The sequence below is a fragment of the Mustela nigripes genome, chromosome 4 (assembly GCF_022355385.1).
Source record: "Mustela nigripes isolate SB6536 chromosome 4, MUSNIG.SB6536, whole genome shotgun sequence".
Lineage (NCBI taxonomy): Eukaryota > Metazoa > Chordata > Mammalia > Carnivora > Mustelidae > Mustela > Mustela nigripes.
In genome coordinates, this window is record NC_081560.1 from 163,629,546 (window position 1) to 163,643,961 (window position 14,416).

Sequence of the window (14,416 nt, forward strand, 5' to 3'; positions counted from 1 at the left end):
TGTGGGCTGGGGGGACAGGCGGTGAGGCGGTGTGGGGGGGGGGGGCTCTGATGACGGGTGGAATATTGTGCACAGCACCCGCGGGACTTCTCTGCTTACCAGCCTCACAGGGCAGGAAGTCACAAAATACTGCACGTCCGGTCTAAACACCAATCGTGTGACGTTTCTGATGGTCTAGACAGACTATTGTTCAACAGACCTCCTAAATCAATGAGTGGAGACAACAGGAGGAATATTTTAGATTCTCAAGAAAATACGTATTTTTTCTGATTGCATTGTGTTTGTGTGGTACACTGGGGTTCGAGGGATGGATCGGCGGGAGCCCAGTGATGGAAAGCCCTGTTGACCACCGTGAGGAATTTGGCAACTGAAGCAGGCCAGCGACGTGATCCTAGAGTGGAAGCAGGAGACCATGAAGAATGAGCTTTCTAACAGCAGTGAACTTGGCAGCGATGTCATGGATGGCCTTGAGTGGCAATGAGCTCCCAGACACAGGAATGTGGAGTGGGGAACCCCCTCTCAGGGATGTTGCAGAGGGAAGTGGAGCTCCAGGAGGGATGGTGAGCAAGATGACTTCCGAGAACCCTCCCACCTCTGACATTCTCCCGGGCCTCCCGCCCTCCCCTCCAACCCCACATCTCCAGCCAGGACCTCTTCAGCGGCACCACCAAATGGACTCCCCTCCTCAGAACCCTCTCTGTAAGCCAGCCTGCTCCCTTTCCTTCATTCAGATTCTGCCTACCCACAGCAGTGCTCTTGACAATAAATTATTACAAGGGTGCAACGAGAGATTGACAGAATAAGCTATTGTATTGGAATGTTGGGTGGCTATTTATATTGAAGTGTTGGAAGATTTAATAATGTGGAAAGATGGGCACCATATACTATCACGAGGAAGAAGCTGGTTACAGTGTGACCTGAATTTTGAGTGTTAACCAAAAAAAACAAAAAAAAACCCCAACATAGAAAAAATACTGGAAAATGAGTACATCAAATTGTTGTCATATTCTCTGGGTAATGGGATTGGAGGTATTTTCTCTTTATCTATTTTTATAAATTATATAAAATTAGCATGATTTGACTTTTATTGGCTTTTACAAAATTATTTTTTAATTCTATTCATCAAAGCCACATCTTTCCCAATAACTCTGACCTACACTTACCTTTTCTGTCTCTAAATCTTCTTGTTGGTTCTGTATAATCCACTACATGGCTGTATTCTGTCTTGTGTTATTACAAAACTGTTTCATTCATGTTTGTCTTGTCTCCACAATTAAGAAAGGTTTTCTCTGGCTAACCTGTGACTTCTTTTCTTGCTTTAGCATAGAGGTGGGCTTTGGCACGACTTCTTGCATGGTATGGCATTGTGCAGGAACTGCTCTTGGTCCTGGATCCTCAAGGTGCCACATGACTTAACTGGCTTCCAGAGAGGCCCTGGACCTAAGAATGCCCCAAAAGCTCACAGCTCTAAGGGAGTAGAGGCGAAGCTTGGCTTCTGACACAGGCATTCAGGAACCAAGATCGTTCAACCCTCTCACACTACACTGTCTCTATCTGCTCTAGTGACTGGACAAAGAGACCTGCAGAAACTAAGGCCCTGTTCAAATTCCAAACCAATGGTCCTCCAATAGCTAGGGCACAGCTGGAGATTGGAAGGTGACTTTTGCATTCTTTTCTCATTGTTTGCTAATGACATTAGAGCTGAGAGAATCTTCAGTGACTGTCATTCTTTCAAAAAGTTACCCCATATTCTATTCTTAGAAAATGGTCATATTGACAGTGCCTACTGTGGTCTGCATACCATGCCGATAGCAGCTCTGTCGGGCCAGCTGAAGAGACGAGGTCTGGAAAGGCATGCCTTTGTTCTCACGTTCCATGTGTGCCGGGAGGCAGTGACTCTCTTAGATTTTTACCAGAAAACCCTATGAAACGGCCTCTGCAATGATTTCATCGTGCCCGTTTCGCTCTGTAGGCGATTCAAACTCCACTGTCCACCAGCCAGCCGTTAATGTCTCTCTTTTCCATTACAGCAGAAGAGCAGCATCGCTTACTTAAATAAGACTTAGAACAGGAGACCCTGCTGTTTCCTTGACAGTTTTTCTTCAAGTGTATTCAGACACGATTCTCCACAGATACTTGTCGGGCTGTCAGGTGGAAGAAGGGTGAGATGTATTCTGTAACAGATTTCTATTGCTTCTACAACCCTAACATCCCGCCAGTCTGGCACCTGCTGTCTCCCTTGCCCCAGTCCTGGTGCAGACCATCGTGCAGCTTCTCATCAGGTCTGCCGGCCTGTCCAGTCTTGCTCCTCTAATCCTTTCTCAGAGAGCCTAAGTGATCTGTTTAAATTGTAAATCTGATCACACCACACCTCTGCTTAAAACACTGTAATGCCTCTATACTGCCTTCAGGATAAACTCTCAACTCCTTAGCATTGCCTTTAAGACTCAGCCAGGTGCATGCCTTGCCCAGGTTGTCAGCCCTACCAAGTCCTTTGCACACTGAACCCTCAACACTTGTTATCCTCTCTTACCTCTCTTTTCTAGGTCTTTGCCTAGAACATTTCCCCTCCTCTCTCTACCTAGTTAGCTAATTTGCCTTCCAGAGGGCACCTCAGATATCACTTCCTCCAGAAGCCACCCTTAAGTCACCCAAGGCCTAGGCTGGGTGATCTTACACGTTTCTTGTCATTTTATGTTGTGGGTACCTGTTTACATTTGCCTTCCTCTCCAGACAAGAAGCTCCTTGAGGGCTGGGATGGTTTTATTTATCACCATAACCCCAACACCAGTGTCTGACACAGGGACACTCAACAGTTACTGAATGAATGAATGAATGAATGAATGACAGATGACATAACAAGGATGGCAGATGGGTATTCTTGGAGGTAGATTTCCATTCTGTGTACTGAAGAACTTGCTATTTTTTTTTTTTTTTTTTGAAGAACTTGCTATTAACTGGGGATATTCAAACAAAGATTTGAAGCAACCCATGAAGCACAGTGAAAGCCCCACCCCTGAAAGTCTTCAGACGGAGCCGGAATGGCCGTCAGGGGAGAGCTTCTTCAGGAGACAGGTTGCAGTACGTGCCCTCCACTCATTTCCTGTCTGCAGGAAGGCACGATTAGGTCCACTTCCGGGAGCAAAAGATCTGGTCTGGGGTTTCAGTTCTGTACTTGCTGTGAGAACTTGTGCAAAGGATGGCCTCTCTGAGCTTTTCTTACCTGTAAAATAGAGGTGATGCTCGGACTGCCTACTTCACATTATTTTGTGAGAACCAGATGAAGTCACATACAATACTCTGTAAAAGCCTTCAGGCCAAATGGAAAGTATTATTATTTGCCACATAATCATTTTTAGGTCTTGCAGCTTCACTGAGTAACTCTTGTTCTGCAACGACATCAGAAAACAAAGTGCCATGTGGGGATTTGGACTTTGGCAGGCAGAGCTGAGACAGCAGGGAAAGCTACCTCTTCTGTGCCCAGCCACTGTCCCAGGGAAAAGTGGGAATCAAGAGTGCCTGGTTAGCCAGGATCTGTCAAAAGCCATTGTTCCTGCCCTCAGAGAGATTCCTAGAAGCCTATTACTAAAACAAAGGGAGTAAGGCTCCAAAGTCTTAAGTCACTGTGTAAATGAGCAGAAACGCAAACTATGGACAGACACACGTGATAAATCTTCCCTTTGGGCCCCTCGATTTAAGCTTAAAGTCAAGAGCAGTTGATAGCATTTCACTTCCCCTTTGGCGAAACAAACCCAATGAAACCATTTAATTTAAAGGCTTTTTATTAGGAACCACGGGAATGAGCTGCTTATCCCTCTGTAACAGTCCAGAGCAGGTCGTCAGGTCCAGGAGGGAGAGAGGTTATCAGAGGTGCTGTGGTGTGCTTTGCTGCATCGCTTAGGGCCCGGAAGGAAAGGTGGCGGCAACAGAGGTCGGCAGGAACTGGTGTTAGCCAAAACACCAGCAGCCTGGGGAGAACCCTCTCCCTTCCTTCCAACTCCACGCAAGGCTGGAGCAGGCCAGGAGACAGAGAACGTGGCTGCATTTTCTGCTGCTTCATTTCACTTGCTGGCCCTCCACTCTTGTTGCCGTTTGGTGATCAGGTATTTGAAGAACTCATACACAGACCACGCGATGGCTGTGGAGGGGATCTGGTAAATGACTCTGGCCTGCACCCCTCGGAAGTAGGCGGTCACCCCGCCTACTTGATACACCGTCCTGAAGGCACTTGCCATGCCTGTGATATGTCCTGTGATGTTTGAGTTCAAGGCCAGGGACTCCTGGGTGTTGAGCAGTGTTTTGCAAACGTCCAGTGGGGTTGTGGCGGCAGCAGCGACGGCTCCTGCACAGGCTCCGGAGAGGACGTGGGAGCTGGGGCTGTACCGTCTTTGGGGGTTAAAGTGCTCCTGCAGGAATTCATAGGTCATGAAGTGAATGGCTTGGAAGGGAACATTCATGGTTAGCTGCGTGGTGTAGCTACGATAGAAGGCGCTGGCCCCTTCATTTTGCCACACTGCCCGCACACAGTCTGTCACCCGGTGGTATGGTGAATTGTACATCTGCATCCTCTGCTTGACCACTGAGGGTGCCACCAACAAGAAGGAAGGAAACGAAGCCAGCCGTCAACGGGTGAGCGAGGGTATCCAGATTCAGAGTCCCAAGTCGGCGGGTCAGCCATCGGAGCAGAGGGAGAGAAAAAAATATGAGTGAGCTGTCAATAATACATTAATATGTTATTATCTAATACATTCAGGTTTCCCTTTTTTGAGAGGGGATAGGAGAAGACTGGTAAAGAGCCAAAATATAACAGACCCCCTTCTATTAGGTTTTCTTTAAAACCAACCAGTGAGGGGTGCCTGCGTGGCTCAGTTGGTTGGGCATCTGTCTTTACTTCAGGTCAGGATCCCAGGGTTGGGATTGAGGCCTGGGCTTGCTGCTCAGCAGGGAGTCTGCTTCTCCTTCTGCCTCTGCCCCTTCCCACGTTCACCCTCTCTAGCGCTCTCAAATTAAACAAAATATTAAAAAAAAAACAATAAACACACAGAATATATGTATGATTTAGAGACTCCAGAGGGTTTCCTTGAAGTAAGTACGTACTACTATTATCTTACTCTTTCATAAAACCCAAGACAAGAAATGACTCCGTGGCAGTGAACATCATAATGAACAGATAGCCCTAATCTGCATCCTCAGGTATGCAGAGCACCCAACTCTTACGAACAAGGATGGTTAATCCTTCTACAGGCGAAGGGCTACCAAAAAGAAAACAAAATTCTTAACCAAGAAGAACTGTGGCTTTAGTTTCCGAACGTCTGCTCCCTCAAGTGGTTAACGTGATGTGAGCTCGGGATCTCTAGCTTAGGTTTGGCCCTTGTCACTCCACGGCCTTGCACATACAAGTAAAGAACTAGAACTTAAAGAACATAGCAACCACACTACCCCTTCATATTTGAGTATCTCACCCTCCACCTGGAAAGCCGAGATCCAAGTAGCCATGCATGAACTGAGCTCTACAATGTACCCTTTCATTCCTATATCATCTGTCTTCATTTCAACAAGAAAGGCTGGATTTTTAAATGTTAAAATCATCCATCTTCACCTCTTTGAAGAAAAGTGAAATAATCTGTTAAATTTTCAGATGAGATCAAATCCCTTACAGAGGAGACTTCCAGGAAGGCCCGGGAATAGGCCTTCTTTTTTTGAGAAAAGCCCCAAAGACGGAAGAAATCTCAAGGAGTTTCCTTCCTAAGGGGCGCCTCCTCGGTACCCACAACATGGAGGGGAGCGCCCTCTACTGGTAAGACGCAGTAGCACAGCAGGATTTCCCACCCAAACCAACCACGTGCTCCCTGGCTTTCTTCTGCAAACCAGAAATAAAGGAAAAGCCCGAGATGCAGATGCAGCTGCCCACAGAGGGAATGGAGGCAGAATCATTACCTTCTGCTGGATTCATGGCTGCATCATGCAGTAATGTTGCTACACACCCAGCTGCACCTGCAAAGGAGAAAACAACTGCCACATATAAGGCCAGGAGAGGTCAGGTCATTCACTGAGGCCTGGCGGAGGGTGGGGGGACAGCTAAGCCAGAGTAGGGACAGGGAACGTAGGAGCCAGTTCAAAAGATGGGACCCCACCACTCCTAAACCCCCGTTCAGAGAAATGAAGACACTTGTTCCCACCAGCTTAGTTAGGGTCACCAATCTTCATTCCATAGGTATAATAGGAAGGCCCAGAAGAGCCTAGGAAAACAGCCCAGATTTTACAGCCAGTTCTGAGAATAAATGCAGTTTATGCCCCAGATAGGAACCAGATCCACTGCGGCCAAGGGATGCCAGCGTCAGCTGCCTCCAGTGGAGGGAGAACATGAGGGGCGGCGGGGTGGTCAGATTTGCACCACAGCATCTTGTCTCCCAGCCTGCCACCCCTGTGCTGCCCAGTCCATCTCCACAGATTCTAGTATTTGTACTAGACCTTTCCTTCGGGTCCTGAACTGCCATATCCCTCACCACTCCCATTCGCTCTCAATTTGGTGCTCGGTCCTCAAGCACCCGGCTGCTGTCCCTTCTGTTCCTTCCACATAACCTCCAACCCTCTGGTTTCTCTGTGCAGAAGTCCCTTGGCTCCAGCTCAATTCACATGTTGAGGCCTGGTCATGTCCTCAGCAACTCAAACTGCCTCTGGTCAGTTAGGGTCCTGAAAAGGTGAGGCAAAGAGCTGGGGCTCCATTAATGTCTTCCTTGGTTGGCTGGGTCACCTCTGATCCTGCCCCGAAGAGCAGGACATCACCTGACTATCTGCAAATACACAATGAGGGGGTAGTTCCGTGTGTCTCCATGTGTTACCGGGGCATTAGAAGTTGGTGCAGGGAGAATAGTTGAGCTGGTAAGTAAGGGAAGATACTGTCAACACTTTGTTGAGGACGCCCCCAAGGAGGGGTGGGGTTGCCCCTTATCCGAGAACTTCAGGTTTGGAAGTCCCTCCCCTATAATCTGGCCTACCCCAGCCCACAGCTTCAGCTCCAAACCATGCTGAGACGGGAAAGCATGGACAGCAGCAAAGCCCAGAGAGTTGAGAAAGTGGGGGAACCAGCACAGGAAGGCTCAATACCGTTGGCAATATGGCTATTGCCCCCAGGGTGGATTACATCACTCAATGTCTTTTTTAACTTTTCGTAGCAGGCAAAATAGAGGGCATGGGCAGGCCCCGCGCCTGTTGCTGTGACGTTCAGCCCCCGCATAGGCCTCCACAGCCCCTCCGTTCTTATAATCCTCCAGAGCGCCTCCAACACATTGCTGTAGCGGGCGGCTGGGTCCGGCTGTAGGCTCTGCATCCGGGTCTGAAATTACAGAAAGAAGCGCAGGGTCAGCGATGCCAACTCCTCATTCAGCTTCCCGACTTCCGACACTGAGGCTGTGGGCACTTCTATGTGGAATCATGCCAAGGGGCAGGAGTGCCGCCTGGCTTCCAGGTTTATTTCCTTCCAGATCTGCATCCAATCTTTCCAAGACTTGGACCTTTCTTTTCCTAGTCATCTATGAGGGGAACACCGCTGTTGTCTCTGAGGACATCACTGCTTGGGAAGTGGCCTTGGACTCTGAAATGATTCAGAGCCTCAGCAACAAATACCAAGCCCAAGTTTCAGAAGTTGCTTTTGTGCCTTAATAATCTCGGGCCGAGTTCTTTCCAAATGTATTTTGAAGTCAACTATTTTCTGTCTACAACATAGTTTATGCATTATTTCTGAAGATTGATCCTGGGCCTGCTTCCTCACCATATACTACACTAATGAGGATAACTCATCCTTTGTTGGATCTTTGCTAATTATCTGAGTTTCTCAGATTACTTGGCATTGACACCTGGGCCTGTAGGTTAAACTCTTGGCAAAGGCAGTATCTGTAATGGATACTGCTCTAATTTCATGGGAAAGAGCCTTTAACCTGAAACTTATGAAAGGTGGAAACCAACTTAGTCTCTAAAACTGAAGGGATTACCAGATCTCTAATCTAAACTGAATGAATCCCGAAATTGGTATCAAATAATATCAGCCTTTGTGAAACATAATCCATGGAATTTCCAGAGGATTCAATGACTGAGACAAAAATACATGGTAGATACTTTGTATAATGCTGGACAAATTTGGATTGAAATATAGGAAATGTATCTTTTCAAAACATTCCCCAAATCACAGACCCTCAGGGGAAGGGTGTGTCTCCTAATGAAAATCTCTTGTCTGTTGATCCACTTCAAGATTAAGGTAGCATGGAGATTAACAATATAAAATCAATGTCCAGGGCCTAAACAGAGTAAGCACTCAAGATCTGTTTGTTGAATGAATGAATGAATGAATGAACAGATGAATGAAAGAACAAATGAATCTTAGCTGTCTGCACCAGTTCACAAAGTAAGAAGTGAGCTATTAGTGAGTCAGTAGGGGCAACTAATGCCCAAATGCAGTTTAAATTCCTACTTCATTCCAGTTACTGGTTCAATTTGAACCTTCCTTTTGGCCATCTGGAATTCAAGAGCCCTGCCTCTTCTCAAGAGCATAGGGGAAAACAATTAACCAGATTAACAGGTCCTAGTTAGCTGCAAGCAATCCACATTCCTCTAAAGTTATTTTCTCCAGCTTGCTACCGACAAAGAACTGGAAGCTTAAAAGGTTAATACTGTAAGTTCTATCATTAATACAGTATCGTTTATTACAACTTGACTCATTCTACTTCTCAAAAAAAAATAACACCATAAATTTCCAATAAAGGATATGCTTATGACAAATCTTTCACATCATGCCGAGGTACAGAAACCATTAGGAGTTATTTGTGACTACAGGTCTTTGCTGGCTACAGCTGCTGATAAAGATAAACTGGGCCTGGTAGCTTAACAATTGTGTTTCCATAGGTTTGTTTGAAACTGATCTTGTACAGGGAGAATATTCAGAAATTGCACTGCTCTGCTGAAGTCAGTGGCATTACCAGCCTTGAAAGGTCTGGCCTCAGAGACTTAGAACCTTTCACCCTCAAGAGAAACCTGGACTGAAAGTAACTTTGAGTATTTTATACATACCTTTACATCTAACACAATTCTACTTACACCCTTATGGAAAGGACCCAGGCACAAGCGAGGCCAAATATAAATATCAATATGGGAGGGCGCCTGGGTGGCTCAGTGGGTTAAAGCCTCTGCCTTCGGCTCAGGTCATGATCCCAGAGTCCTGGGATCGAGCCCCACATCAGGCTCTCTGCTCGGCAGGGAGACTGCTTCTTCCTCTCTCTCTGCCTGCCTCTCTGCCTACTTGTGATCTCTGTCAAATCAATCAATCAATCAATCAATCAAATCTTTAAAAAAAAATCAATATGGCTCCCCAAAGGAGTGAACCAATAAATCTTTCTTTGGGAGAAAAATGAAATCTCTACAAGTTTACGAATAGCCTTTAATTATTTAGAAAAACACTGGCTTTGAAGAAAATCCAAATAAACTAATAGGGAGATAAGTGGTTTGGTAAAAGACAAGCCACATTTGAGTCAATTGAGTATGAGCCTGAGTATGAGCCCCTGCTTTGCTAGATGTGTGGATGTGTGGTCTTGGATAGATCACTTAACCAGAGTTTCAATGTTGTCATCTAAAACATGAGATTAAGAATGGGTCACGGGGCTGTTGTGCAGATTCCAAGAGGAGATGTAAAAGCCACTGGTAATTTATGAAGCACTAGAAATATAAGGCTTTTTATTTTTTTAATTCAAACACGATTCTTGGGCATATTTGTTCATACCATATAATTTATAGATGATGGCACTGTTGTCTCTTGTATACATTTCACAAATGTGCATGAGCAACTAACTGGTGCTTAGCCACTAGTAAATTAGGTTTAATTTTGTATCTTTTTGTTTTTACTTTAAAGTTTCTCTGTGGCTATAATGATTTTTATGTCCAGCTATTAATCTGGAGGTCATGTTTAGGGATGAGCACTATTATGAAACTCTGTGCTTTGCTTGGATCTGGAGATCTACTTCTGGGAAGGCTGTATGGAAGGCCTGAGAGTCAGACTGGGTTCCAATCATGACGGTGCCACTTAACTTGCTTCCTTTTCTTCATCTGTAAAATAATGAAAATGGTGTATACTTTGTGAAATTGCTTCAAGGATTAAATGAATAATTTTATGTAAGGCACATCATTAGTGCTTGGCAAATAAGAACAATTGCCCTTTATTGAATAATAAGTATTATTAGATACAAGAAAGTCGAAAAGGCCAATGTTTCTACTTCCTAACCTTTCACTGATAACCATTTGCATCTGGAGTTTGGAAAAGATTTCCCTTGCTCTTTCTCTCTTTAACTTATTATGTAAGTAGATTATTTGTGTCCCCATTACAGAGCCAAAAAGTAGCACCTTGCAGGCAGGCGGGTGCTTAGCCAAATGATTTTGAGATGATTCTACTTTGGTTGCAGAGCCTATCCCTATAAAGTCTGGTGTTTGCCTCTGAGGCTCAGAAAAGGAAAACTGGAATATATTTGGACTCCCAAACCTCCCTATTATGACTATGTAAATAGTTGGCTGAGTAACTGTGGCCTAGCGGGTTATGGTACGTTCCTCCCAAGGATATTTTAAATCAACTTGACCCTGATAAGTAGCTGGGGTGCACAGGCTTGCATGCCAAGAGGCAATGCCAACTTTCATTTGCAAACCCTGTGGCTGCTGTTTAGGCTCCAACACAGTTACCTGCCTCTAGTCTTAAAGACCGTTGAGCTGTTCTTCTTCTCCACCACCATTTATGGTAAAAGAGGAACTGGGAAGCCCTGGGACAAGTGAACTGGGAGGTCCTTTCTGAAGGAAGAGATTTGAATTTTACTTTCATGTCTGCACAACAATGTCTTAACATCCTACTTACATTAAATCCTACCAGTCTCACCTAGTTGTTCCCTCTAGTCATTTAAATCTCAGTATTAATGGCAAATGCAAATGATTCTTCTAAAATATGCTTTTGTATCTTTGAAGACTCTTGAGCATTTTTTTTTTTTTTTGCCTCTGAACCAAATAATTATTTAATACAGGACTTTGAGGCATGACTGTAATGTCATATGACTAATTTTTTTTTTAAAAAACAAACACTTAAAAGTTTGTGTAAATGAATAAGAACTGTTCTTCGAAACAGTTACCTTGGAAGGCTAGAAGTAACTTATTCTAGCAATGCTGTGATTATGCAAAATATTTCTGGAACTCCTCTTTCAGAAGAGTTCCCTCAGTGGGTTTATCAGCCTCAAGAATATATCAGTCTCCTTGCTTTCTGGTCCCACCTTCTCTTTGTTTTCAATCAGTATTACCCATTTTGATCTTCTGCCTTATCTATCATTTTTTATTCCGAATGGTCTGTTACTAAAAAAAAAAAAAAAAACAAACCCAAACCCATTTTGTCACATGGCAAAGATTTGCCCTCTTTCATATTCACCCAAATATTCTGCAAGCATTCCTAACAGAGGAATCTATAAAATATTTATAGCAACATTATGCAAAGATATTAAATAAGAAGATAGCCTCCCAAAGTAATGGGACAACACTTAGGTTGATAAGTTACAGTAATATTTCTCAGTCACATTATTACGTTGTATTTTTCAAGTCATTAAATAATTTTCACTGCTTTCTTTGATCTAGTTTTCATTTGATACCCATCCTGATACATAGCACCCTAAACCCTGCTCTCTACTCACAGTCTAAGTATAGTGAAGTTACTTTACTTTGCAGTTAGGTCATTTTAATTTTTGGATATATAGCATTAACAACTCACAGTCATTCAACCTAGACTTTACTACATAAATGTCAGAATCTTTACTGGTACTTATCCACTTTATATTTTAATACTGTTAGAGCATTAACCATCCTCTTACTTCTCTTGCACGGATTTTACTATTTATTCCTATTCCTCTCAACTGACAAGGGTATTTAAAACTCTAGTATCCATTTTAACCAAGTGCAATCTACCAGTTTCAATAGATATGGCCCTTGGTAGGAGTTGCCTTGCAACTTGCTAGAAAACTATCAACTCAGAGTCATTCACAAAGCTTAATGAGCACTTTCCCTATTTCTTCATCCACACTACCAAAGAAAACAAGTGAGAGTACCAGAACCAGGAAGAAGCAGAAAAGATAGACTTTGTATTTCCCAACTCAGTACTCTCTCCTTTTGAATATGTAACATCTTCCTAATTTGAGGGGGGGAAAAAAAAACACACTTCAAAGAGCTGTGAGGATACTGTTTGACTATAACCCCAACATTTTTAAAGGAGGCATCAGTCTGCCAATACATTTACTTCTACAGTCCCCTTGAATTTACTTTTCATTCAATCTAGTTCTTACTTTGAGAGACTGGTACCTTTACTAATGCACAAGAATAAGAACTGTAAAGAAAAATCAGCTCCTCTCTTCACCTAGCTTTCTTCCGAAGCACTTGACTTCTTTACCCACTTATCAGTCTGCTTGGTTGTGGCTGCAGTTAGTTTTTACTTTCACAGGAATCATGTCGTCATGTTGATCCCAATTCATTTTCAATATCATCATGCTTCCCTTCTAGGCAACTTTTCCCCTTTGTCAACTTCAGCTGGTTAAAGAAATACACTGTCAGGTCCATCTCTTGTTTGAGGGCTGCACATACAAAATCCTAATTCCAGCTTAGTTTTCATGTTCAGGAAATAGGTGGGGTATCATGCCTGATGCAGGGAAACCGAAACCTCTTCCTGAAAGTGGTCTTTCCCAAATTACTTCCAGTCTAGAACTATGAATTCTCACTGCACAAATGATTTCCAGTCACTCGTGGGTTAAGATTTAATAAGTAAATGCTCTATCTAGCTGAGAGATTTCAGATTTCTGTTCCTGCCCCCTCACTTTTAAGGGAAGACACAGCAAGAAGCTTATAAAAGCACCTGCCACAGAACATCTCAAGCCTTTAAGATTCTATTCAGGGTCTGATTCACCCCAGTTGGCTTCATCTTCATCAAGTTAGTAGCACTTACCTGTTCCATCCCCTCCCACCCTATTCCTGCTTAGTCCCAGCTAGGTTCCGGGGCCTTGGCTGACAGATTTTCTTTCCACAGTGCCGATTCAGATCTCACTGATGGTTAGAAATGGGTCCTGGTTCCTGGCTGGGTTCAATCCCCAGCCGGGACCTTGCTTGCGCGGAGTATCGGTCGAATCGTGCGGCGATGGCAGGGGCCAGGAAGAAACCCATGTCGGCTCCGGCTCTCGGCCGGGATCCTGGCTCTGGACAGGACCCAGGCAGGGGTCGGGTCTGCCTCAGGTCGGATTCGGAGCCGGTCCACGTCTCACCTTGACGCAGTCGATGGGATACATCACGCAGTGCTCCAGGATCCCTGCCACGGCGCCCGCCACCATGTGCGTGGTGACAGTGGCTCCAGCCGGCAGCGCCTCGTAGTCCGGGCCGGTGTCCGGATCCTGCCGTACCGGGGGCCGGCAGGCCCCGGCCTCCCCGCCGCCGGCCCCCCGGCCCACGCCCCGCTGCAGCCACCCGTCCAGCAGCGCCGACTCCCCGGGGCTCCGCCCCGGCCCAGCCGCCGGCCCCCCCGCCACACCGCCAGCACCCCGCCCCTCCAACTCCATCCACCCGGGCCAGCTGCGGCGCCCACCCTCGCCGCCGCTGCCGCTGCCGCCACCGTCCCCCAACCCCGTGGTGTCCGCCTCAGGCGCGGCCCAGAGAGCCCGGGGCCTCCGGCTCCCGCTCGGCCCAGGAACACGCCCCCCAGCCAGGCATTGGTGCGGCCGCCAAGGCAGCCCCGCCCCCTTGCATACGTCAGAAAAAGATGTCTGTGGTATTAGAGAAGTTGCCTGTCATTCCTCCGCCCTGCGGCGTTGCTACGGTTTGGATCCCACCCCTTCCCCTTTGATCTTGGGAAGCTTCTTGTTTATTGGCCATTGATTGGCCAACATGCAAGAACAGCCCGCCCACCGACTTTTCTGGAGGGCGGAGGGAAACTTAAGGCTGAACTTTGATAGGCACAACCACTCTTGATACTTTGACGGCGGCCATTGGCCATCACCACGTCGGGATTCGATTGGCTACGGGAAGAGAGCGAAGAGCCCAGCGGGTAGAGGGACCGGATCTGGGCCCCGGACTGGCGGCTGGGGAACTGCGGGCGCTGCATGCTGGATCGTCTCGGGAGGGGGTGGGGGTGGTGCCAGGCCTTCAAGGTCAAACCGTTGCAGTCAGCCGTTAGAACTGCGTTCGAGCGCGGGCCCCAAATCCCGGGACACGCAGGTCGCGGGCGGGCGGCGCTGGCCCCCGAGCTCTGTTCCCGCGGGATCTCGGGCCGGCGTGAGGTGGAGCCAGCTTGGGCCGGGTATTCCCTGGCGCTGCTTGCCCGCCAGTGCGGGAAGCTGTTGCGACAGACGGGCGGAGGCCCCTTAGACTCCGG

General features: G+C 46.3%; 1 protein-coding gene across 2 annotated transcripts; it reads right to left on the reverse strand.

Annotated features, from left to right (window-relative positions):
* Nucleotides 1–3,770: 3,770 nt before the first annotated feature.
* Nucleotides 3,771–13,734, reverse strand: SLC25A28 (solute carrier family 25 member 28). 2 transcript variants are annotated; one of them, XM_059398324.1, is made up of 5 exons: nucleotides 13,314–13,402; nucleotides 10,717–10,821; nucleotides 7,108–7,336; nucleotides 5,938–5,994; nucleotides 3,771–4,579 (listed from the first exon to the last, which is right to left on the reverse strand). In XM_059398324.1, exons 3-5 carry the CDS (start codon nucleotides 7,328–7,330, stop codon nucleotides 4,062–4,064), a joined length of 798 nt encoding a protein of 265 aa, XP_059254307.1. In that variant the 5' UTR covers nucleotides 7,331–7,336; nucleotides 10,717–10,821; nucleotides 13,314–13,402; the 3' UTR covers nucleotides 3,771–4,061. The 2 variants fall into 2 exon arrangements, with proteins under 2 accessions (XP_059254307.1, XP_059254308.1); XM_059398325.1 differs by lacking the exon at nucleotides 10,717–10,821 and having other exon boundaries at nucleotides 13,314–13,734.
* Between the last annotated feature and the right edge of the window lie 682 nt (nucleotides 13,735–14,416).

Coding starts and splice junctions, on each gene's coding strand:
- SLC25A28 (XM_059398325.1), bottom strand. CDS start 13,604: ATGGAGTTGGAGGGGCGGGGTGCTGGCGGTGTGGCGGGGGGGCCGGCG. Junction 5,995..7,107: donor CAATAGCCATATTGCCAACG/GTATTGAGCCTT, acceptor TCTCCTTTGCAG/GTGCAGCTGGGTGTGTAGCA. Junction 4,580..5,937: donor AGCCATGAATCCAGCAGAAG/GTAATGATTCTG, acceptor TGGCACCCTCAG/TGGTCAAGCAGAGGATGCAG.